This window comes from Manis javanica, chromosome 10, assembly GCF_040802235.1.
Source record: "Manis javanica isolate MJ-LG chromosome 10, MJ_LKY, whole genome shotgun sequence".
Taxonomy (NCBI): domain Eukaryota; kingdom Metazoa; phylum Chordata; class Mammalia; order Pholidota; family Manidae; genus Manis; species Manis javanica.
Window position 1 is genome coordinate 104955875 of NC_133165.1, and position 22905 is coordinate 104978779.

The 22905-nt window shown below is 37.3% G+C and overlaps 2 protein-coding genes across 10 annotated transcripts in view; both read right to left on the reverse strand.

Moving 5' to 3' along the window:
- Window positions 1-14770, reverse strand: part of MTERF2 (mitochondrial transcription termination factor 2) — an 85723-nt gene extending 70953 nt beyond the window's left edge. For 3 of the 8 annotated variants that reach the window (XM_037007093.2, XM_037007095.2, XM_037007092.2), the window contains exons 1-3: window positions 11918-14770; window positions 10485-10580; window positions 8191-8284 (exon numbers count right to left, since the gene is read on the reverse strand). In XM_037007093.2, coding sequence (XP_036862988.2) covers window positions 8191-8284; window positions 10485-10580; window positions 11918-12298 — 571 coding nt within the window. In that variant the 5' untranslated portion in view covers window positions 12299-14770. Of the gene's footprint in view, window positions 1-1388; window positions 6097-8190; window positions 8285-10484; window positions 10581-11917 lie in introns of those variants that run through there. The other 5 variants (XR_012121565.1, XR_012121566.1, XR_012121564.1 and 2 more) reach the window with 5 other exon arrangements.
- Window positions 14771-14913: 143 nt separating this feature from the next.
- Window positions 14914-22905, reverse strand: part of CRY1 (cryptochrome circadian regulator 1) — a 48646-nt gene continuing 40654 nt past the window's right edge. Inside the window, exons 8-13 of one of the 2 annotated variants that reach the window (XM_073213788.1) lie at window positions 22324-22475; window positions 21905-22107; window positions 21701-21796; window positions 16462-16533; window positions 16285-16384; window positions 14914-15551 (exon numbers count right to left, since the gene is read on the reverse strand). In XM_073213788.1, coding sequence (XP_073069889.1) covers window positions 15485-15551; window positions 16285-16384; window positions 16462-16533; window positions 21701-21796; window positions 21905-22107; window positions 22324-22475 — 690 coding nt within the window. In that variant the 3' untranslated portion in view covers window positions 14914-15484. Of the gene's footprint in view, window positions 15552-16284; window positions 16389-16461; window positions 16534-21700; window positions 21797-21904; window positions 22108-22323; window positions 22476-22905 lie in introns of both variants that reach the window. The other variant, XM_017665473.3, reaches the window with a different exon arrangement.

Here is a 22905-nt window from a genome sequence, read left to right on the forward strand (position 1 = left end):
TGTCTCATCATGTCTCATTCATTTTCAAAGAATAAGACGTAGCTGGAATTAATCTTTTCGTTTTGTCTCATCAGATTTAAAAAGTGGTATATATATATTTGGATTCCTCTTAACAAAGGGTTGTAATCCAAGCCTGAAAAATCTTATTTTCTTTATACTTAGGTTTAGAAATTTACCCCATCCTGCACACTTTTTTTGTGTGTGTGAGGGAGGGGAGAAAAGGAGGTGATAGATCAAAATAGCATCCCTGAGAACTTCAGATTAGTCCAACCCCCAAGGCTTAAATGTTAGTTTGTAAACAACTAAGAGCTTTACATTAATGATATGGATCAACAAATGGATAAGAACATCACTGTTAAAAGCTTTCATAGATACCAGCAGAGATTTAAGCAGTTCTACAAAGGTTCTTGAACCTTTCTGCTGTATACAAAACTGCAAAATTTTTAAGGAGTTCAATTTATTGGAAATTAATGGATATTTATTTCAAGCCGTATGATTTAAGGTATATTTGTTGACATAGCTGGTCAAATGCCATTAGGAAAGGGGACTAAAAAAACAACTCCAGAGTTAATAGATGAACACTAAATCATCTAAATAATGGTATTGGAGAACTTGTTTCCTGTAATTTGAAAGAAGTAACTGCTTCATTGCTAGTGTATTTCTATTTTACTTTTCTGTAGTCATAGGCTCTGCTGTGCTTTGCACCTGAAACTGCTAACTATAAACTTTAGCTTACTCTACCCTTATATATTTATTTTCAACTTAGTTGTCTAAAATTACTTGAGGAAAAATGGTGGCAATTAATTTCTGCTATAGAAAAGCCATCTGGTATATTTTTTCTTATATTTGTTTTCAACTCTAAACATAACTTTGTTTAGGAGAGGCTTTTGCAATGATAGCAGAAAAACTATACAAAGGAGCAGTTATAGAGGGTCTGGTTGACATGAACTTGCCATTTGATATGTACAGCTGTACACTTGTATCTTTTCCAGTTTATTTTTGTAGATTAGCAATTTGACTTGTTAAACCTTAAAGTTCACGTCAAGAAACTAAGGTTGTTGTATACATCTGGAGGCATCTGTTATTCAGCTTATCTTTTGAGTGGGTGTTTGGCACAATGAGGATAAACTTGTGTGACCCACTTGAATTACTGGTTAATAATGTTGACATTCAGAATCCTGTACTTACTGAAATGTCAGATGAAAATAACTGATGATTGAATAATTTTTTTGTATTAAAGGAATGGGAAAAGAATACATGAATCTTAATAAAGCACTATGATCTGCAAAAGATGAAATGTTTCATAAAGATCTAAGGAAATAAAGGAAATTACAGAACAGGGTAGTCATAAAATTTTTAGTTACACAGAGGTTCAGAAGGCACTAAAGCCAGCTTTTAAATTTTTTTGATGCATGAACATGACAAAACATCTCAGTATGTATTTTGATGCTAACACAACAATGACATTAAGTGTATTTTAAACAACCTGATATTTAAGATTAAAAACACATATTACTAGGTTTTACCCCAACTTGCTGAATCTCTGCAGGATGGGGCCCAAGACTGCAGTTTAACCTGTGCAGGTGATTTTGTGTTCTGTAACATTTGGGAACTGACAAAGTAGGGAGCACCTCCCTCTGTCCTCATTAGCTGTGGAACCAGCTTAGGTCCAGGAACCTTCACTGGACAGAAATGACTCAAAACAGATAGGAACCAGTTGAAGGAAGGTAGAAAATTACATTTACTGGGCATCTAGTTATTGGTCAGGTGCTGTCCATTAGCTCAGGAGGAGGAAGTATGTTTAATCTTTTTACAAATACTGAACAGGCTAACTTTCAAGGTTAGTTGAATTTCCAGTATCACTTCTGAATTAGATTTAAGTCAACATCTACAGCTTGAATCCAGAAACACAATGGGACCACCCACTAACTAGCCCTTCATTCTGCTGTCAGCATTCAGTGCCACATGTATGCTTACTTATTAACTAGGCTGTTGAACTTCAGCTCGCTAGAAGTCGTCCAGGGATCATACTTATTTTGAAGCTTATCACATTTGTCACAGAAATGAATTTGGTATAATTATACATAAATTGTTTAAAGGAAATTTAATTTTATTATTAGAGCCTTTTTTCACAGAGGAAATAAAATCTGACCTCTAGTGTTTTATCTAAGTATATCTCCCCTTGCTATTTTGTTGCCTTAAAATATTTAAAATTTTATTCATAGGAAGATCTGAATAATAATGCAAGAATGGAAAAAGGCTGAGGTTCAAGGACTTAAAAAATAATGGACTGGATTTGGTGTAAGGGAAAATAGTACACTGAATGACCACAAAGGTAGATTTCTTAGAAAATTTGATCTTTTCATGTTAGAATTAGCTACAAATGTCTTACTATAAATTATATAACTATTACTGCCTCTGGTTCTCTGGCTGGGCCTGAGCACTGTACTGACGAGGCGGTTTTTAAAGTAATGGCCACTCAACTGTCAAATTTTCTTACATAACCTCTTGTCTATTCACTTTCCGACTTCTCAGTGACTGTCTCATACCTCCTCTTTACACCCCTCCTGTTCCCCTTCCCCTTTGCTACTGTCTCCTCTGTAAAGAGGCAGCCAGAAAGCAACTCTCCTTCCTCTCCCTCTGCCCACTGCACGTCAACCCGGCTGTCTTCCCGTGCTCTCCGGACCAGGACCAGATCTCTGCTCTTAGCCAGTCAGCCCACCGTCACTTCCTCAAGGATGTTAATCCTGCAGTTTTTCCAACTCATCCATTTCTCTCCTGGGTCATACCCATCAGCACATATAAACATGTTCCAGCATTTTCTTTCTTAAAAAGAAAAACTACTCTGAATCTCACAATCTACATTTTTGTTTCTTTCACAGCAAAATTTCTCAAAAAACTTTAGAGCCCCTGCCTCCTCTTCATCTCTTAATGTCTCAAGCCACTCCAGTTGCCCTCTTACTAATTCTACCAGAATCACTCTGGATAGGCCCAACTGATTTCTTTTTTGCCAAATCCATCGGTCACTTCTTTGTATCTTAGTTGACCTTTTTATGGCATTCAGTACTACTGACCATGGCCGCCTCTTGGCAGACTCCTTTCTCTGGTCAACCCTTTCTAGGCTTGGCCAGCCACTACTACAAATATATCTCTGTTTCTAGGCAGTATCATTTAGCCACACAGCTTAAATACCAAAGATACGCAGGTGATCCCTGAATACCTATCTCCTGTTCTGACTTTTCCCACCTCCAGACTTGGCCATTTGCCTGTTGGACATCCCTGCTCAGATATCAAGTAGGTATCTCAAAATAGGTATCTAAAAAAATAGAGTATCAAAGTGACCATGTAAGGTATAATACATCCCAGACTGAGACACTTGTGAAAGTCAAAGAGGGAGTGCACCACTGATAACCGCGTCAGGACAACAAGCATCAACTAAACTCTCCAAGGCATTCCTATCACACTTGGAATGAGATCCCACCTCTTAGATGGGCCTGTGGTGTATCTTGTGCCACTCCCCAACAGAGAACCCTGCCCCAACTGGACTTGGCTGCCACTGTCCTCCTTGAGCAAACATTCCCATTGACTCTGGCTTACTCTAAGCTGTGCCTGAGTCTCCTCATCTGTGAAACAGTGGTACTCCATTCTCACGGTTGTAAAGCACAACATGCCTGGCATTAGTAGTTACTGCACAGGGATGTCTTTCACTCTAACTAGAACTGGACAGACTTTAATAGTGAGGGTTCCTTGCATTTGCTAAATGGAGTGAAAATATGGCCTGTGCTTTTCATAACTTTTTCATTACTTAAGAGAAGGCCATGCACATATAGTCCACATGTTTGAGTGTCAGAATGAACTGGTTGCATAGTTACAAAATTCAAACTCAACTGAATGTGAGCCAGTTTTTACTAAGTATTGTTTACCTTGGAGTAAGATTTAGAAATAGAAACTTGAATTGCTACTAAAATTGTACCATCACACACCCTTTTAGAGGCAGACCTGGATTTTCAGAAAGCTGTCTAAAAAGCTGCAATTACTTCAAAGGCATATAGATCATTTCAAATTTAATTTTACAGACAATTTTTCGTAAAAATCCCTAAATTTGTTGTTGGTACTCACTTTTTGGCATGACAGGTAGGGGTGACTTTTCCTGTGCCACCTCTAAGCAATCCTTTTTCTATTCATGAAGTTTGAGCAGAAGTCATAATAAATGTGGGCTCTGTAACTGGGCAGCTGAGTGGCCTAAGCTTCAGCTTCCTCATCTGTAAAATGGGTAAAGTAATGAACGCACCTAAAAGTGTTTCATGAGAGAGAAAATGGTCAATTTTAAATAAATTGACCAAGATCTAATTCTTCTTTTTAATTATGAGTAATATGTAGTTCTCAAAGATGCAATCAGCTTTCTCTAGAAAACATGAGAAATATGCTAATGTTTCACTTGATGCTAACCTACAGAATCCAAACCACAGAAGAGTGATCTTTCAGAGCTGAAGGTGAGGAAGAAGGTGGGTCAGCATCCAGATGAAAAGGGCTGTGTGAATAAAAATGTATCCACACTTTGAATTAAGTGAAGGCACTTGTCAGTTTCTTAGACATGACTTGCTTCCATCACACTCATGTGCCATTTAATAGTACAGGAGTTTTTGAAATAGCTTAAGGCCAAAATTACCAACTTAATTAAAATAAATGCAATTTATATTTTAAAATGTAGCAAATGAGCTAAGAGATTATCTACTTAGAGGTAATTTAAACACAGTCAGGAGCTAAGTAGGTTCTTAAAATTACCGGTGCCTACAAACACCTGAAGCACTTAAATCTTTGCTACTCAGCCACTCAGTTTCACTCTGTGCTGCTGGAAAGAAGGCACATCACTCAGCAAACTACTCTTCAACGTTTAATGGTGCCACAGGGTTAAATAACGGCCTTCCTTTTTTGGCCTGAATTTTCCCAAAGTTAGCTTCAAACTCTTTTTTCGTTCCATTTAGGTTTGCCAGATGTCCATCCTTTACTCTATAGCCTAAGGATTTCAGTTTCCTTATCCTGTACTGTACTATTTGTGGCGTTAATTCAAGAACCATTGGTATGTCTTTTATCTGAGCCATAGAAATTCCTTCTTTCAATAATCCCTGAATTCTCTCTTCCAAAACTGGAACAGAATAATATAAAAGGGCAGGACATTTCAAAACTAGTTGCTTCAGGTCATGATCTGTGCATTTAAAGGCATTTTTAGAGAAGGAAATACTATTCTGTACACTTTTTGGGGAAAGCTGAAAAAGAAATCCTTTGAGTTTGGACAGGAGTTGGAGGATTTCAAAATTTGTGAAACCTTGCTCCTGGAGAAATTCTAGTGTTTTCTTTATAGTTGTAGAAGAATTTAACAAAATAAATGGGTTTTGGCTTAATAATTTTAGTAGCCACACTTCCATGTTGACTTTGGAGCCACCTAAATTTAGATAACTCTCTTGAAGAATCCTTATCATTTGCTTATTCTTCTCAATAGGATTATGAAAAATACTAGATGCTGTTGTCAAAAATCTGCTAATGACCACGTTTTTGAGTCCCATCTCTTGAAAGAACTGAATGTTCAGCTTCTGGTTTTCCTGGTCTTTAACTGTAAAGAAAGATTCTGGAAACTGTTCTATTAACTTGACCAACTCGTCCTCATTTTTGCAGACCAACTGCCAGAGTTCTCTCTGGGTGTTAATAGCAGTTGGACTGCAGACCACTGCTTCTGGGCAGCGTTCCAAAATACTGGCTACTGCGGTCTCATCAGCACCTAGTTGTTGTAAAATATTTGCAACTTCTTCAACAAAGGTTTCATTCTCCAAAAGTACCCATCCTTTTAATCTGCGAATTTTCCTGATATCCACTGAAAATTTACAGAGCTTTTCCACTGTACTTCTATTTTCTCTGTTTGACTGCCTATCAGTTGTACAGGTGAAGCATGCTAAAAACGGTCTGTACTTTGTTGCTGAAAGCATCTTTCTGAACAAACACAGCCTGCAGGGCTGGGATTTCACCAGCAACTTCCACAACATGCCTGTAATCCACTGGCTAATTCCCACCGTCCTGGGACTCAGAATATACTCATCATACCTGTAAAAATAACAGAACAGGCTTTAACATAAGGGGTGTTGACTTTCAGAACAGAAACACAAATTTGAGCTTTAAGTAGAAAGCATACAAAAAAAACCATGTAAATTAGGAAAACTGTTCCACATGGAACATCAAATATATCCTCTTAAATCATTTATGAACTAATTGCAATACACCTTTTCACAACTTAGACATCTTATATTTTATAAACACTTTGTCTACTTAAGCATTGCAACGACCTTCTGAAGTAGTTATTTCCATTTTACGGATCAGTAACAAGACCACAAAGCACTGAAAGATTCCCACACCTCAAATGTTATTTTGACACAAATTTCCTTTATTACAACTGTGTTGTTTTTCTCTTTGACATATATTACTTAACACACAAGCATACACACGCACACTTTTTTTTAATGTTTTACATTTTCCAGGTGATGTTTAGGTTGAAGCAAATATTTATTAAGAAAATGGAGGATCAATCACCTCTAATTTTGTATTTTAGAGTAAATATTCTTGCTGAGTAACAATTACCCAAAATAAGTAGGTTAATTTATTTAAAGTAAGTTAACAAATGTATGCTTGTCTTAGGAGAACTATGTGAATATCCTCATAAATCCCGAATTAAAATAACTCTTAACCAGGTAAAATGAGAAATGCCACATGAATGCCCCAGTGGAGCCACAGGAAATCCTGTTAGCTATAGAATGGGGACCATACTTCTAGAACAGTCTAGCCAGCTGTCCCTACTTGACAGCATTAGGTACCTAGAGATGGCTATACTGTGCCTGATCCATCATAGCCATTGGCACATTTTCTTATCTCTGGTAATGGAAACATGCCTAGTTTGTTTTATCTTCAAAGTACCTTAGAGTGTTAAGTGTCTCAGGCCTGCCACACAGCGTGTAGTACTGAGCTATTTAGCTAGCTAGCAGCCTTCCCTTATTATTTATAGGTTTGAAGGAATGTAAAAAAAAAAAAAGCCATTTCCAATCCCTGCCCTTAATAATGCCCTTGCCACGTATGCAAGGACTTCTCACTTTCAAGGCTGTCCTAACTCATCCAAATGACTATTCTCTAAGGAAACATAGCAAGTAATAATGTTCTCTTTTTGGTTCACCATTCCTACTAACAGCTCATTGTTGGTGCCTGTGGTGTGTCCAAAATAACTGTAGGCATAGCTTCTGTTTTACTTCTAGTGGTTTGGCCTGAGTTTCCTTCAGATAATTCCTAAAGCTGACATGTAAATAGTAAAACATATTTTTTAACTTCTAAGACCATGGGTTTTAACAGGAAGGAGGAGGTACAGCATAGTAAGTTAGGGTACAGGCAGATCCAGGTTAGAGCCCCGGACCCCACAAGCTCAGGCCTCCCATTTGTACCACATGCTGGAAGGGGCACAGGTAGTTCTGCAACCAAAAAGCCTAAGCCCAGTCTGGCTGTAATTTACGGGGTCATCCTGGGGAAGTTACTTAGTGTCAGAGTAAACAAGTAAACAAGCAGTGATTAGAATAGACCCGTTTAAAGTATTAACAGTAACAACAATAGCACCATCTGTAAAATGGAGAGAATAGCACCTGAGCTTCACAGGAATACTGTGAGGGTTACAATGCATGTTAAGTACCTGCACGGAACCTGGTACAAAACAAGTATGCAATAAAGGGTAGACATTATGAAGGCATACCTGGAGCTAGCATTCCCATAGTAATATGAGTTTAGTATTTTAGAAAGAAGTATATCACTTACAAAAAGTCAATGAAAATTGTGAAAATTGTATTTTAGATGCTTTGGTTATCCAAAATGATACATGCTTATTATAAAAAGCAATACATTCTCACTACAGAGAATTTGCCAAATTCTGAAAACTAGAAGGCAGCGGAAGTCTTTCAAATCCCACCACCTATGCACAACTGTTCATATTTTGACATAGATGTCCAGTTTTTTTGTTACTTGCTCCATTTACTATACTTTTTAAACACATAAAACAAGGACGCCTTGTACATGAAAGTTAGGTTCTAAACTCAGCCTATAAAGTGAAAATTGCAAAGACTCAGAATTTCCTTGAAAATTCTGGCACCACACTCAATGCCAACATACCATCTTCCATTAAGTCCAGCGCAGGCAGGGGTTCCTCCAGGGTTGGAACAGATCCCAGTGTTTGGCTAAGCACCGGACAAAGCAGCTGGCTTACCTGTGTGGATTATATTATAAGAAATGACAGGTTAAACATCAGAACCACACTGACCATGGCAAGATGTTCCTGCTCAATGAGGCTAAGAGAAAAGCAGGCTTTCTCACATTTTCTGCTTACTCGAGGAGAACTATTATGTCCTGAAGTGAGTTTTCTGAACAACTAAAGCTGTCTTTCTGATGAGCAAACAGTTGATTACAGAAGTGAAAATCATGATTGTGACTCCTCTGTGATCAATGCACTTTTTTTTTATGCTAACCACTGTCAGTAATGTTGGCATCAAAAACACTCTTAACACTTAAAACAAGTGCATGATATATGAGATGGATACACTGTAATTTTGTAATTTATTCCCTAACATTGAGCATTTAGGCTATTTGTAATTTTTGCTATATGCTGAGTACCTGTCCACATTTCATATATATTTTTTTTCTTTAGGATGAATTCGTAGGAGTAGAATAGCTGAAGAGGAAAAAAAAAAACTGAAGAGGAGATGTGAGGACATTTGAAAAGCTAAGCTGTTAATTTACTATTCAGAAAAAGTATCTCAGGAGACATTGTCACAAGCAGCTTAACTGATTCATCAGTTTTAATTTTGATACGTGAGACATGAATACAACACTAATTTAACTTCATTTTTATTAGTGAGGCTGAGCTTTTCTTATTATTTTGACCATCTTTATTTACTTTTGTGAATTTTTCCTGCCTTTGGCCTTTTTAAATAGCAATCTTTCTTTTTAAAAATTGACTTGTAGAAACTTTATACATTAAGAAAAACAATCTTGTGTTTGGAAATATTTTGACCAGTTTACTTTTTTTTTATTGTGGTAAGATATTCATAACATATAATTTGCCATTTTAACCATTTTTAAGTCTACAATTCAGTTGCATTTAGTAAATTCACAATGTCGTACAACTACCAGCACTGTCACCCGAACTCTTTTATCTTCTCAAACACAACTCTGGATGTAATCCCCACTCCTTCCTCCTCTCAACCCTCTGATAACTTCAGTCTCTTCTGCTTTCTGTCTCTAGGAATTTGCCTATTCTCAATATTTCATATATGTGGAATTATATGATATTTTCCTGTTGTGTCTGGCTTATTTCACTTAGCATATGTCTTCAAGGTACATACATAAAGTAGCATGTGTCAGAACAAAGCGGTTAACTTTAAGTGGTAAAAGGGTCAGAGAACTTTCCATTTCCTTCAGGATTCCTACTGCTTTTATGTATCAGATGATCACATAAAAGTTCATCCTTATTTCCTTCTCTATTTCTGTTTGAATTTTAGGAATGATGTCCTTTAATTCATATGAAATTTCTGGTTGTGAGCTGAGAGTCTACATAGATTTTGCCAGTAGTTTAGCTTTTTCTAAGTATCTTTTTTGAACAACCTTTTCCTTCTGTTTTGTGATGCCTCCTTTATTACAGTCATTAAATATAAATTGTTTCTAACTAGCCTCCATCTTCACTCCTGTACTATTTTGCATGAGCCAGGAGGCTAATTTCTGACCACTGCTGCATACTTGGGTCTCTGCCAGACCATCCGAAAACAATCTCTGGTCAACTTACTCTGGCACATAGCCCACCCTACGCCAAATCTTCTCAATTCAGACCCATACCCTCCTTCACTCTCAACCAATGCCCTTGACACTAACGTGTACAAAGGAGAGCAACTTATCACACCAGACAGAAACCTTCTGGTCTCTCCCCTTCCCTAGAGCTATACTGTACTTCCATTTTCCAGGTGATCCCTGCTCCTGTGTTGATCCCAACCCCTCTGTCCTGATCTCTTTCTCACAAATCAGTCCTTCAGCTGTATGTGAGGCACCCATCTTTCACCTCAATGGCTCTTCCTCTCACTGCTGCTCCAGCTAAAAACCCATTTTTCTCTTCCCCTTAGTTAATTCTTGCAGATTCTTCTTTCACCCCATTTCCTCTCTTCCTCCTCATATAGATCTCGGTAAAGACAATGTCCATGTGATTTTTTAGAGCCAATGAGTAGTTTAATTCCTATCTCTTTTAGCCTGTGCAGCTTTTAGCACAGCTGACCACTTTCTCTGTGAAACATTCTTACTTGACGTCCAGGACCTCCCACTCTCCTGGTTCTCCTTCCTTCCTACACTTCTGACTTCCCTTTATCTGTCTCCTTTGCAGGCTCATCTTCAAGGCTTGGTTCTAGACCCTCTCCTTTTCTTACCTTACAGTTTCTCCCCAGAAGAGCCTGTCCCTGTGGGACTTCAGTTAGTCCACTTGGGCTTCTCTCCAGCTTGTCAAAATGTATCTTGTCACCTCCCTGCAATAAACTTTCCAATGACACTTCAGGATAAAGACCAAACAAAATTAAAATGCCTTACCATGGCCTACAGGCCTCTCTGTCTGGGCTCCGTCACCACCTGACTCCCCATCCAGTCATACTTGCTTCCTTTCAGTCCCTGGTGTTCTACCTGTTCCCACCACAGGGTCTTTTAAGACTGAAGGCTGTTCCCCATGGCTAAAATGCCCCTAACTCTTAGGTCTAAGGGAAACCTCCCTGATCTTCATGGATAGAAGACGACCTCTGTCCCCATTGTAGGCTCTCATAGCACCATGGACCACTCCTCTGCGTCACTTGTCATAGCTGCAGCTGTTCATGTGTTATTTCTGTCTTACCCTCCAAAAGGGCAGAGGCTGGTCACCATGTTCCAATGAATTGCTTCCCTACCCTTCCCCTGGCTGGCAGTGAATAACCTGCACTAGACTGCAAGCACTGTGAGGGCAGAGTCTCAGGGCTGTTCTGCTTTATCCCTGTCCTCAGAAAAGAACTGGGTCCAATCAGTTTTTGTCAACTGAAATTGAATGAACAAACCAAGTTCAGGAAGCAACTTAATGTAGTGGGTAAAATTGTGGGCTGCCTGGGCTTAATTCCTGGTCATTAGTTGTGCTGAGACTTGAGGAAGTCACTTCACCTCTCTATGCTTCAGTTTGAGAATCAGGAAAATGGGAGACACTACATCCTGGTGACTGAAAAGAAGTTAATACCATAAATCACTTGTATTCAGATGCCTCATGAAATCATCACAAGAACCCATTTAAAAAATGTCTTAACGGGTAAATAGGTAAAGCAACTTGCCCAAGGTTGGTCAGCTAATAAAGTGCAGGCCTTGGAGTCAAACCCAGCAGCTTGGCTCCGGAGTCCAGCTTTTAACGCTATTAAATTACAATGTGGGCTATTCTCTGATACTTCAGGTTGCTTAAGCATTTCTGAGGAGTGAAATGCACTTCCGTAATATGCACAATTTTCATACTTAATATGGTCACCTCTACAACTTCATTAAGATCTAGTTTTATAACATGTACGATCTTCTGCAGTTTCAAATTAACCCCAATGTTTATAAACAAGGATAAACGAGGGCCCAAGTAAGAGAATGTCACGGAGTGACTTCTGAAAGCCACAGGTCCATCACGTGAAGTCTGTACTTTTCCAGACAGACTTTCGACCTGCGGCGCCCAGCGGCACCCAGGACAGGCAGGAGGAGGCGAACGGCAGGCGGGGAGTCTGGTTTCGCGGTGAGCGTCCTCCCGACCGCCACCTCTTGGCTGCGGCGCTGCTGGTGAGGATCACCGTTGGGGCAGAGGGGCGGCGCGACTCACCTGTCGGCATCGGTTCTGTACAAGGCCCAGGACTCCTGGGTCTCTGGCTTCGTTCTTCCCACCCACCTCCAGCTCAGGATCCCCGCGGCCCGCCGTGTTCCCGAGCCCCAGAAACTGCGGCCAAATCCCGGGAGCAGGTCCCACGTTTCCCGAGAACTCTGCAGCACCAGACGGGCCACCTGCTCCTTTGCGCACCCAATCAGGGCACAGGAAACCCGTGTGGCCGCAGACGCATGCCCCCAAGCTCAGCCAATTAGGTTGCGGACACAGGCCATGTGACCCTCCCTCTCGGCGGCTTGTTTGTTTGGGCGGGGGAGGCGAACGTAGGAATGCGCTTTCCGGGAAGCAGCGCACAAGTACCAGAAAGTACAACCTTTCCATCCCAGCGTTTTAGAAACGTTGGGAGTTTCCGTCATTTCGTTCGCTGGGGAATGTCACCAGCCCCTAAGAAAAAAGCAACTCAGATATCTTTAAGCTACAGTCATCCAGAATTCCCAAAATAATTCAATAGGTAAACTAATTTACAAGTGAAATATACTTAAAAAAACAACAACAACGCTGTGCCTCTCTGGAATGTACCTAGCCTTCCTGCCGCCCCACCCTGCAGCGGTCGGCCACCGACTCTGAGTTTGTCTTTGTAAGTCTCACTTCTGCTACTGCCACCTTCACCTAAGTACTTGCCTTTTTCTGATAAACTGCTGAGTGGTTTATATTCTAACTTTACCTGTGACGCCAACCTCATAAACTAATTTCTCCTTAAAGCCAGGTTCAATGTCTGTTCCATTTATTCTTGCACTTACCCATCCAATCAACAGTTATTTATGACACGCCTATTAAGTGTCAAGCACGTGAAACAGCAATGAGAGGGCAGCAGTGGACAAGACAACCGTTAATAAAAAAGTCTATACCCTATCCTGATGGATTGCTCAAAGGCTGTGAGAACGACTGACATTTGCACTTTAATTCCACAGAGCAGCAGCAAGAATCCTGGCTCCTTGTCTCAGGATCAACTTTGATCTCCGGGATATTCTAGAATTAACTGAGTAGCTAATACATATGGGGTGTGGGAATGCTTGCCCAGTAACCCTTTTCCTTCTGAGTTACCCTTACACAAAAACCCTATTATCATGGCTTTATTCAACACTTTTTCCTGAAATACAAGGATTTGGGTTCTAGACTAGCCCAAATGTTTTACCTGCATTTAAGAAAAGGGAACTGAACAGTAGAATACAGAGAAGGAAGTTTAGGAATGTAAACTCAGGCCTTGGAACTGCAGGTTGCAGTTAGGAAGGAGGGAGCTGAGATGTGCACTAGGGTGCTGGCTGCTTATACCAGGGCTTTATAAAATTTTGCATATGATCCTGTGCATTGTAATCAATACTTGAAATTCACTAACTCAACCATGCCAACTGTATTAAATAAATGCTACCCAAAGTAGTTTCTAGCCCAAGTATTTAGTGCATTCCTGGGACCATACAACCAGAAAGAATACTTGGATGGGGAAATGGGGAAAAGAAGTATAGTACGCATATTATCTATAAGAAAATTACAAACATGTTTGAAATTGTGGCAAGATCCCTACTTTTCTAGTATGTATTACATAAAAACAATACTGTTAAATTAAAAATAATACTGTTGCCAGTCTTACATCCCAAATTCATTAATTTCTTTAAGTGAATGTGAAAAACGTAACAACTTTGCATAGATTCATTCAAAACTTTTGTTCCCTCAACTCAGTTTTCCAAGTTGCCAGCACAGTTTCTGCTAATAAGAGCTCAAAAAATATTTGCTGACTGAATAAAAGGTCGGCAACAGCAGGATTTTTAGAACGCTAACCTGTCTAGTTAGGAGAGAACACTGTACTCACACATAATGCATCTGCTCAATTAGAGCACATTTATTGGTACTTCTTTCTTTTTCACTGATTTCAGTCACAATTTAGACCAAACTGAAAGAGCTTTCCAAAAAATCCCCTAAAAAAACACACAATGCCCCTACATTTAAATGTAAAAATATCAGTGCCTATGATGAAATAGTGTTCTTTTACTAAAATACTTATTCACATTAGAACTGAAGCTTTCACTCCTCTGGACGGTGATGGTTAATCCCAGGTCTATCAGTTTCTCAGTTCTGTATACCACAATCAGGTCCAAAGAGCAGATGGGAAGTACAGGTATCATGAAAAATAATTAAACAATTACTCCCTTAACAGTGATGAAAGAAGATAAGGCACATTTTTTTTTCTTTTCTCAGTAATGGAATTCATTGATCAGAATTAATTATCCAGGATACTTTTAAAAATGTGTATCATCTAAAAATATGTTATTGTTTCTGGATTTTTGACTGAAATTCATCTTGAGTTAACTTTAAATAGAATTACCACACTAAACATCTATCACTACTGAGGATGGTAAAATAAAATGCCTCTCTGCAAACTATGCACTGTACAATCCAGGGAGCTACGCATACGCAACAGAGCAGGCCTATGAGTAACGTTTACTGAGTATCCTACCACATGCCAGGCATTTCATATGTAGTGTGAGCAGATACTACTTTCATCCCACTTGATAGACAAGAATAAAGATGGCACAGAAAGTTCATACTTTGCCCAATCTCTCAAAATTCATGAGTGGCAGAGCGAGGCATTTAACTCCAGAGCCCACTTTCTTAACTGTTATCCTATACTGACTAACTCATAACTACAAGCCCCATTACCCCCCAAAAAACCTCTTTGGCTTTGAATCTTTCTTGAAATAACTATTTTAAAAAGCATAATGTATTTGGAAAACAGTATTCTTATTTGGAATATATTTTTAAAATGTTGTTTTACTAAACATATAGTAGCTGCTCCTTCATTCAGAATGGTGACATGTGGTTTATAGAATATGTCTCTAATTTGTAATCATATCTCACATACCAATGCTTTCTCCTTTATGTAGAACAAAAAATTGAAGAAGAAGAAAACACAAAAAACAACTACCACCAAGTACACAGGATTCCATATATACATATACTTTTAATAACAAGGTCACTTTAGCTGCAAATGAACAAAGAAAGGGAGACAAGGAGAACTTAACACATGATACTTCCACAAATTTTGATCAAAAAGGCATACATGAAGCTTTAAAACATATATTGTCTGTGTTAACAGAGGCTATAACTACCAAGTTCGATTATACACATTTTCTAAAACATTATCAAACAGTACAAAGTTAGATCAAACAATGATATCAAGAAAATTGTCCTAAAATTTTAACAAGTCTTTTAAGAAAGTCTAAAAACCTATTTTCACATACTGACTCTCAAAACTTTGATTATCACATCAGAGTCTCAGTTTGCCACTTTAATTTTTACCATACATGAAAAATTATCAAAAATATATTGATGGATCTATACTAATTATGACTTTATATTTACATTAAGCAAATTCTTTGACCAAGTTCTTTATATACAAATTATCATTTGTTTCATGAAATTCATTAAAAAGTTAAAAACCACAGAAATGTCATTAGAAATACATTTGAAAATGTAACGACTTTCCATCAATGAAGAACATTTTGAAATAATTTAACTGAAAAAAAGTACTGAACTCCCCACCAATTTCAGCTGCAACAGTACTCCTCCTGAATGTTTTCTGTGATTTAAGGGGAAAAAACACTGGGTAAAATCTGATTTCAAAGAATTAAATAATAAAAATCTGATGAATGTTGAGTGATCTTATTTTCAAGAAACTTATTCTGTTTAGATGGCATTAAAAAGTCGATAATTTTTAAAATGTAAATAGTTTAACTGAAGAAACAAAAGTCTTTAAAAACTGGCAAATGCACTGTATAAATACTTTTCACATAAATTTACATCATAAAATAGTATCCCACATCCAACTGAAATAAATGCAGGCACGGCTTTTTAATACTTCAAAAAAGGGCCAACATTAAAAAAAAAATAAAACTATTCCCAAACTGGAAAGGACTTAGATTGCAGAAATATCACAACAAATCAGATAAATTTATAAATACTTTAGAGTCAAAGAGTTGGGGAAAAGTTCATAAAGGGATTATATTAATATCACTAAAATAAAAAGTCACTTTGTTTTAGACTCATGGTTACATAGTAAGGAAATTAAAAAGATGTGTTTTTCTGAGAAAAAATCTGAACATATCATAAGTTTCTCAAATTTAAAGACCATAAAATTTAGTGTAGCACTTTTCTCTTGTCTAAGAATTAACTGATTTGTAACAATCACTGAAAAATTTATGCCTCAGATTCTCTGGTTTAAAAATAGAGATTAGCTCCATTTTGGAAATTTTTGTAATTTATGTTGATTACACACTCCACTAAAGCAAGAAATAAAGCTCTAAAATATTTACCTAATTAGTGCTCTGTCGTTGGACTTTGGGACCGATACTCTGAGTGTCCTCTTCCTGACTAGGACGTTTCCCACTGCTGAGGCCAGTGCCCATGGAGCTTCTTCCTATACATTAAAAAATGTCCGTTTCAGATGGGAAAGGTGAAAAGAACAGTATGCGCGAATGCTATTTCCTTACCTTGTTTTAATAGGTGAGTCTGCTGACTGTCTCCAGGAGCATAATGTAAAATGCCACTCCCTTGAGAGCAACCTGTTTGTATTTAAAACATAGTAAAATTACTTAAACTGCAAGTTGTATGTATGTATTAATACTACAAATCCAGTTTTTAGTATTTGTATTTAAGGTCATTTATGTGTTTTAGAACCAAATCTCAATCTTTTAAGCAAACCAAAAATCACATGCACAAATCAGGAAAACTGATTTTGGGTCAGAAATGTTGACAGTTCAAAAGGCAAAATCACTAATAATAATTTTCCAAGAATCATTTCTTTACTGGATGACAACTAGACACTTAGTCATCAAGGCAAAACAAGACAACAGTGAGATATACGTCCTCCCTTCACTTCTCCCTCTATTCCACACTCCTCCCTCAGTGCCCACCCAAAATATATGTCCCTGGAGATAAGAGAATAAGGGACTGCCAGATGGGAGTTAATTCATATCACACAAGAAGACAGAGATAATGTGGCAGTTACCAAGCAATTATCAACCCTTCTAAAAGGAAACTATGTTATGGGAGAATGGGTTAGTCCCCAGATTATGGAAAAATATGAACACTCTAGCCCCTAGCAAGGTCATCTCAGGACCCAAACAAGACAATCTACTTATTTTTATTCTAAGTTCATGCTCATCAAGTTCCTCTGGGTAAAGAATTCAGCTTTTCAGGTACTAAAAATTGGGAAAGTAGATGCCCTGATCGGAGATGAGGTCACTGGGAAGAGATATCTCCATCATAAATTAATAAACTAGTGTTCTTTGTTGACATTTCAATTCACACAATTTTTTAACTTCTAGTCTGTCATTTATAGAAATGGTCAACTCTAATTATACTGAAAACATTGTTTTGGACTTGTAAGGCTGAAGGTAAGACTCTAGGCTATGGCACATTCTCTCCTTAGTGGTGCCTACTCCTGGTTTTACCATCTAGTAGTAACAGTTTCCACACATTATTGTACAAAACTATTTAAACCTTCATATAACAATGTGAATGTACTTAGACTGAATTGCACATTTGAAATGGCTAAAATGCTAAATTTTATGTTATGTATATATTATAATTAAAAAAACAAATACCGTTTCAATTATTGTATTTATTCACAACTTACACATTTGTTGAGTGCCCATTAATACTAGAGACTATATACCATGTATAAGGAATACAAATATTACTGAGGCTTGAGGTCTGTCTTCAAGAGGGTCAGTACAAATTAAGTGTTATTAGTGCTGAGATGTAAGTTGACACAGGATACAGTGGGGACACTGAGAAAGGAAATATCAATTTTACTGGAAAATTCAGAGAGGTGGCCCTTAGGCCAAGTCACCTCAGTTTCATTTTCTCAACTTCATCAATTCTATTCCTCTTCCAGTTCTAAGATAAATGCAAAAAATCTCATAAAGAAAATACTGAGTGAGAGCAGCCAGACATAGAAAAAGAGTACAAATTATATGACTCTATATATAGAGTTCAAAATGGGCAAAACTATAGTATTAGAAGTTAGGAGAGTGATTACATTTGGGGAAGAGAGGGTAAATTAAATAAGCTCAATAATAAATGTATTAGGAGATATCTTAAAATGGTATTTTATTTCTTTAGAAAGCTAAATGACAAGTGGGCACTTAGGATCTTCCGAAGTCCCTAAATTCATGAATTTATAGCCTATAACTTCCCCGTAAAAATGTAGTAAATTATATTTTCATGAGGGTAACAGTATAAAAGACAACGAGTAGAGAACAGAGCTCTGTTTATCAATTGGCTTATGACTAGCTTAGTCACTTGAAAAAATTACAGTTTCCATATTCTTATGTCTTCAGGGACATTATAGCAGTTAAATATCAAATGTTATGATTATACAAGATAAGAATCTTAGAGTGAAAGCAACTTTAAAGAAAATTTCCTGTTTAAAAAAAACCCTATGTTTTGTAAGGGCAGAAAGTTTATATGATCACTTTCCCTTATATGTTACACTGCCAGTGGCACCAAAAAGATTTTTCATTTATAAAATTCTAAGTCAAAGATACTGTGGGGGGAAAATTGCATAGAAAAGGTATTCAAAGGAAATATACCAAAATTTTAATAGTGACTGTCTCTACTGGATGGAATTGTGCATGATTTTTGCTTTTCTTTTCTATTTTTCTGAATTTTCTAAATTCTCTATAATGAATAGTTGTTTTTTCTCTTTAAGTAGTTTTGAGGTATAATTCACATACTATGAAATTCACCTATTTTAAGTATAGAATTCAATGATTTTTAGTAAACTTACAGATTGGTATAACTATTACCATAATCTAGTTTTAGAACATTTCCATCACCCAAAAAGATCCCTCATGTCCATTTGTATTCATTCCTCCTTCCTACCCATAAGCCTAAGGTAAACACTAATCTTTGTTTCTCTTTTAAATTTACTAAGTCTTTTTGAAAGACACGCCTTTTCTGGATAGTTCATATAAATGGAATCATGCAGTATGTGGCCTTTTGTGACTAGCTTCTATAATTTAACATAATATTTTTGAGGTTTATCCATACTGTAGCATGTATCAGCATTTTTTCCTTTTTATGAATTAATATTCCATTGTATGGATATATCACACTTTTACTATTAATGAATAAGGCTATCATAAATATTCACACATTAGTCTTTGTGTAGACATGTTTTCTTTTGGATATTGAGGAATGGAATTTCTGGGTTGTATGTTAAATTTATATTCAGCTTTTAAGAAACTGTCAAACTATTATCCAAAGTGGCTGTACTGTGTTACACCTCACCTCTCAATATATGAGCTTTTTAGTTTCTTCACATCCTCCACAATACTTGTTACTGTCTTTTTTATTTTAGTCACTCAAGTGGGTATAAAGTGACCAATTTACACCAGTTTGTCTAGGACTTTGGGGGGTTAGCACTGAAAGTCCCATGTCCCAAGAAACCCCACAGTCCCCATCAGTCAGTGCTAGTTGGTCACCCTATGTGGGTGTGAAGTACTATCTCTTAGTGGTTTTAAACTGTGTTTCCTTAATGACTAATAATGTTAAACAGCTATGTTATAATAGAAAAAAGTAAACTAAAAATTAAAAACTAAAACATATTACTACAGTAAACAGATTGTGGTCTATTTTATTATAAGAACAAAAAATGTTTCCAGATACATATGTATACCTTATTCCTTTCTTGAGCACAACAAAGACCATAAAAACAAGGAGGAAATGCAGTTTGTGTTGCAGAGATCAAGAATTTGATAGTTATTTAAAAACCTAAGAAAACTCATAAAGGACCCTGCCCTTTGATATGCCTTTTGAGATACTATAAAACAAAAGCTTACAACTAGAATAAGTATGGGGCATGAAGAGATATGCTTCAGAAGTATCTAAGTTCTCTCAAATGCAACAGCAGCCTGAACAGAGAAGTGTGCCACAGCACAGTCCAAATCCAAAGGACCTTTCCACGGTCATTCTATTTCCACGTCTACAGTGTCCTTCCATCTCCACCCAAAGCTACCCACCACACCACCTCCCAAGAAAACTTCCCTAGTTTCTCCAGCTCTCAATGACCTCTCCCTTTTTCCCTATTACATATGGAGGCAGAATCTTACGATTCATCACTTTTTGGTTTCATTTCCTTTTCATACCCCCACCGAGACTGCAAGCACTCTGTAGCTTTTATGTATTCCATGTCTTTTGAAAGAGCTACAAAGTGTGTTACAGGCAAGTATTTACATGATTACTTTCAAGATTTATTCATCCTATTATACCATAAAATATCCTATGTTTATGAATTTATGAAACAAAATTATTCCAATTAATTTGCTGCCATGATTAGCTTCTGCTGATAACTCCGAATAATGGATTTGAGTGGACCGAAGAGTATGTACCAGCATTAAGCCATTAGTCAGGGACCAGAGCCAGTGGCTTCCCGCTCCTCTGCTACCTGCCTGGAATCTTGGTGCTTCACAGAACTTGTTCCTCAAACTCACGTAAGGGCAGAAAAGGCAGGCTGTGAACTAACAAGAGATCTGACAGAACTTTTGAAATGATACTTTGCTGAACTTTACTTCAAACTGTAGGAGATTGAAAAACATTTCTGTAGTGTACTGCCATTGTCAACTATCAGACAGCCAGACGAAACACACTCCAGTCAGAAAATATTTATCTCATAAAACTACATAGGACATTACATTTTCAGGGGAGGCCCAGTGAGACAGGAAAGAGTAAAAACTTTGGACTGTGTCAGACTTGGATCTGAATCTTAACTCCTTACAAATTGTGGGATCTTGGTTAAGTTACATGACCTTTCTAGACTTATTTTCCATTCATAAAATAAAATTCCACCACCACCTTCCCAGGTTATTGTGACAATGCGGCAAAAATCCCTTTGTACTGGGCACAAAGTAGGTAGTCAAATGTTGAGTGCCTTTGTTCCTCTCTCCATAAGCTAATTGCTGGAGGATAAAATACCTGGTCTCAAAAGAATGCAGGCTATTTCTGAATTCAGAAAGTTCAATTTGTTAAAGGTTTTACTTTTAATACCAATTTTGAACATCTGCCTCCTTTTAAAAAAAAGCATTCCTCAAATGCTGCCTTGTTCTTTATCAAATTAATTAGCCTTGTGCTATTTTTGTTTAGGACCTTTGAAAATGGATGTAATGATTCAAGTTTCCAATACCTTCCTACTTCTTTATTTAATATCACATGTACTGAGAATATATGAGGCAACTGCATATATTTCATATAGAAAATCATTACAGACCAGACTTTGTAAGGAAAAACTCATGTGCAAAAGCACCAGGGGCCTTAAGATGTGTAAGATAACTCTTCTGGCCATGTTCACAGGGCCACTGACCTTAACTAACTACCTTATAGCTGATAGGTACTTAAAGGAAGTAACAAATAGTGAGCATTCTGGAAATATGATATCTGAGTTTCATTAACCCTTAAAATTGCTCTCCTCATTCAGTCTGCAAGAGCTTTACCTTAGCCCAAATTCTACTATATGTTATGATGCTTGCCATCTCTAAAATTTCACTAATGGAGGGAAGGTGTGTGTGTGCTTGCATGTATGTGTACACATGTATGCATGTGTACAAAGAACCTATTACACAAATTTTAAAGACAGGTTTTAAAAACATTATAGTGAGGTTCAATAAACAATATATTTGATTATTAATCTCTTTATGTTACTAAGTCCAGAATTTCCTTTTCACTTACTTCCACTGCTGCTACAACCTGGGATATTTTCTCCGGGAGAATACCCCATGAGGCCTCCATTCCCATTAGGATTAGAAGGCACTGATGCAAGAAGGCCTACAGGGAAAAAAATTTCCTATTAAATTATGATCCAGATCAAATTCAAGCATGGGTACATAAATAGCTGCCAAAGAAACACACCAAAGGCAATTATTACATTCATACCTAGTCCTCTATATCGTGAAAGCTGCTGATAAATCTGTTTCATCCTTTCAATATTCAAACGGCTTGCTTCAGCATGGTTCACCATTGGCTTAGGATAATTAACTCCTATCAAACATTTGGCTACTTTCTGGATGCCTTCTGGTGCATTCCAGGGATCATAGATATATTTTGCAGGGAAGCCTCTTAGAACAGGCAAATAACGCCTTTGGGGATAAGGAAGAAAAATTATTAATAAAATGAACCATAAGCAAATTATAACTATTTATAAGCTATGAATGACCAAAATCAAAATAGCACTAACATGATTTGTTTACCCATCTCATCTCTGCTGACCATCATGAGATTAAGTGCTGCTTAATCACGAAAAGCCTTTCCTGGAATAGCTATTCCAAACTGGAAAATAATTGCCCTTGATTTACCTGATATAGTCTCCATTGGGATCTGTTCTTCTACCAAAACCAACAGGACAATAGCAGTGAAAAAACTGTTGGAAAAAGGAACTACAAGACAGCCACATCCAACTTCCAGCATTTATGCTCCAATCTGCATCAAGCAATAATTCTTCAAATACCTTCAGAAGTAACAGTAACCAATTAGTTTGCACACACATAATTCTCAAAGAAAGCATTTCCCAGGTCTCTGTAGATCAAAGGCAAAGAAAAGCTAGCAAAGAACTGTAAAAATAAACATTCCAAAGTTAGCCTCCTTGTCTACATTCTGTTCTATAATGAGTTGTTTCAAGGGAAAGAAACTTAACAGTAATATAAGCGCATTCTGAAAAGAATTTACCTTTCTATCTTTGCAGTGCTATGGGGAAGAGGGTAAAAAATTTAAGTCACTGACTCAAAAGGATAAGATGGGATATAAGGAGATTTAAAAGGAAGGAAAAAACTGTAAACACTTTTAAGGAAGCAAAAGTGCTACGAAATAAAAACTTAGAAGCTTGGTACACTGACCTATATAAAGGTAGCACCAAAATATAAATGACCTTTTAAAATGCA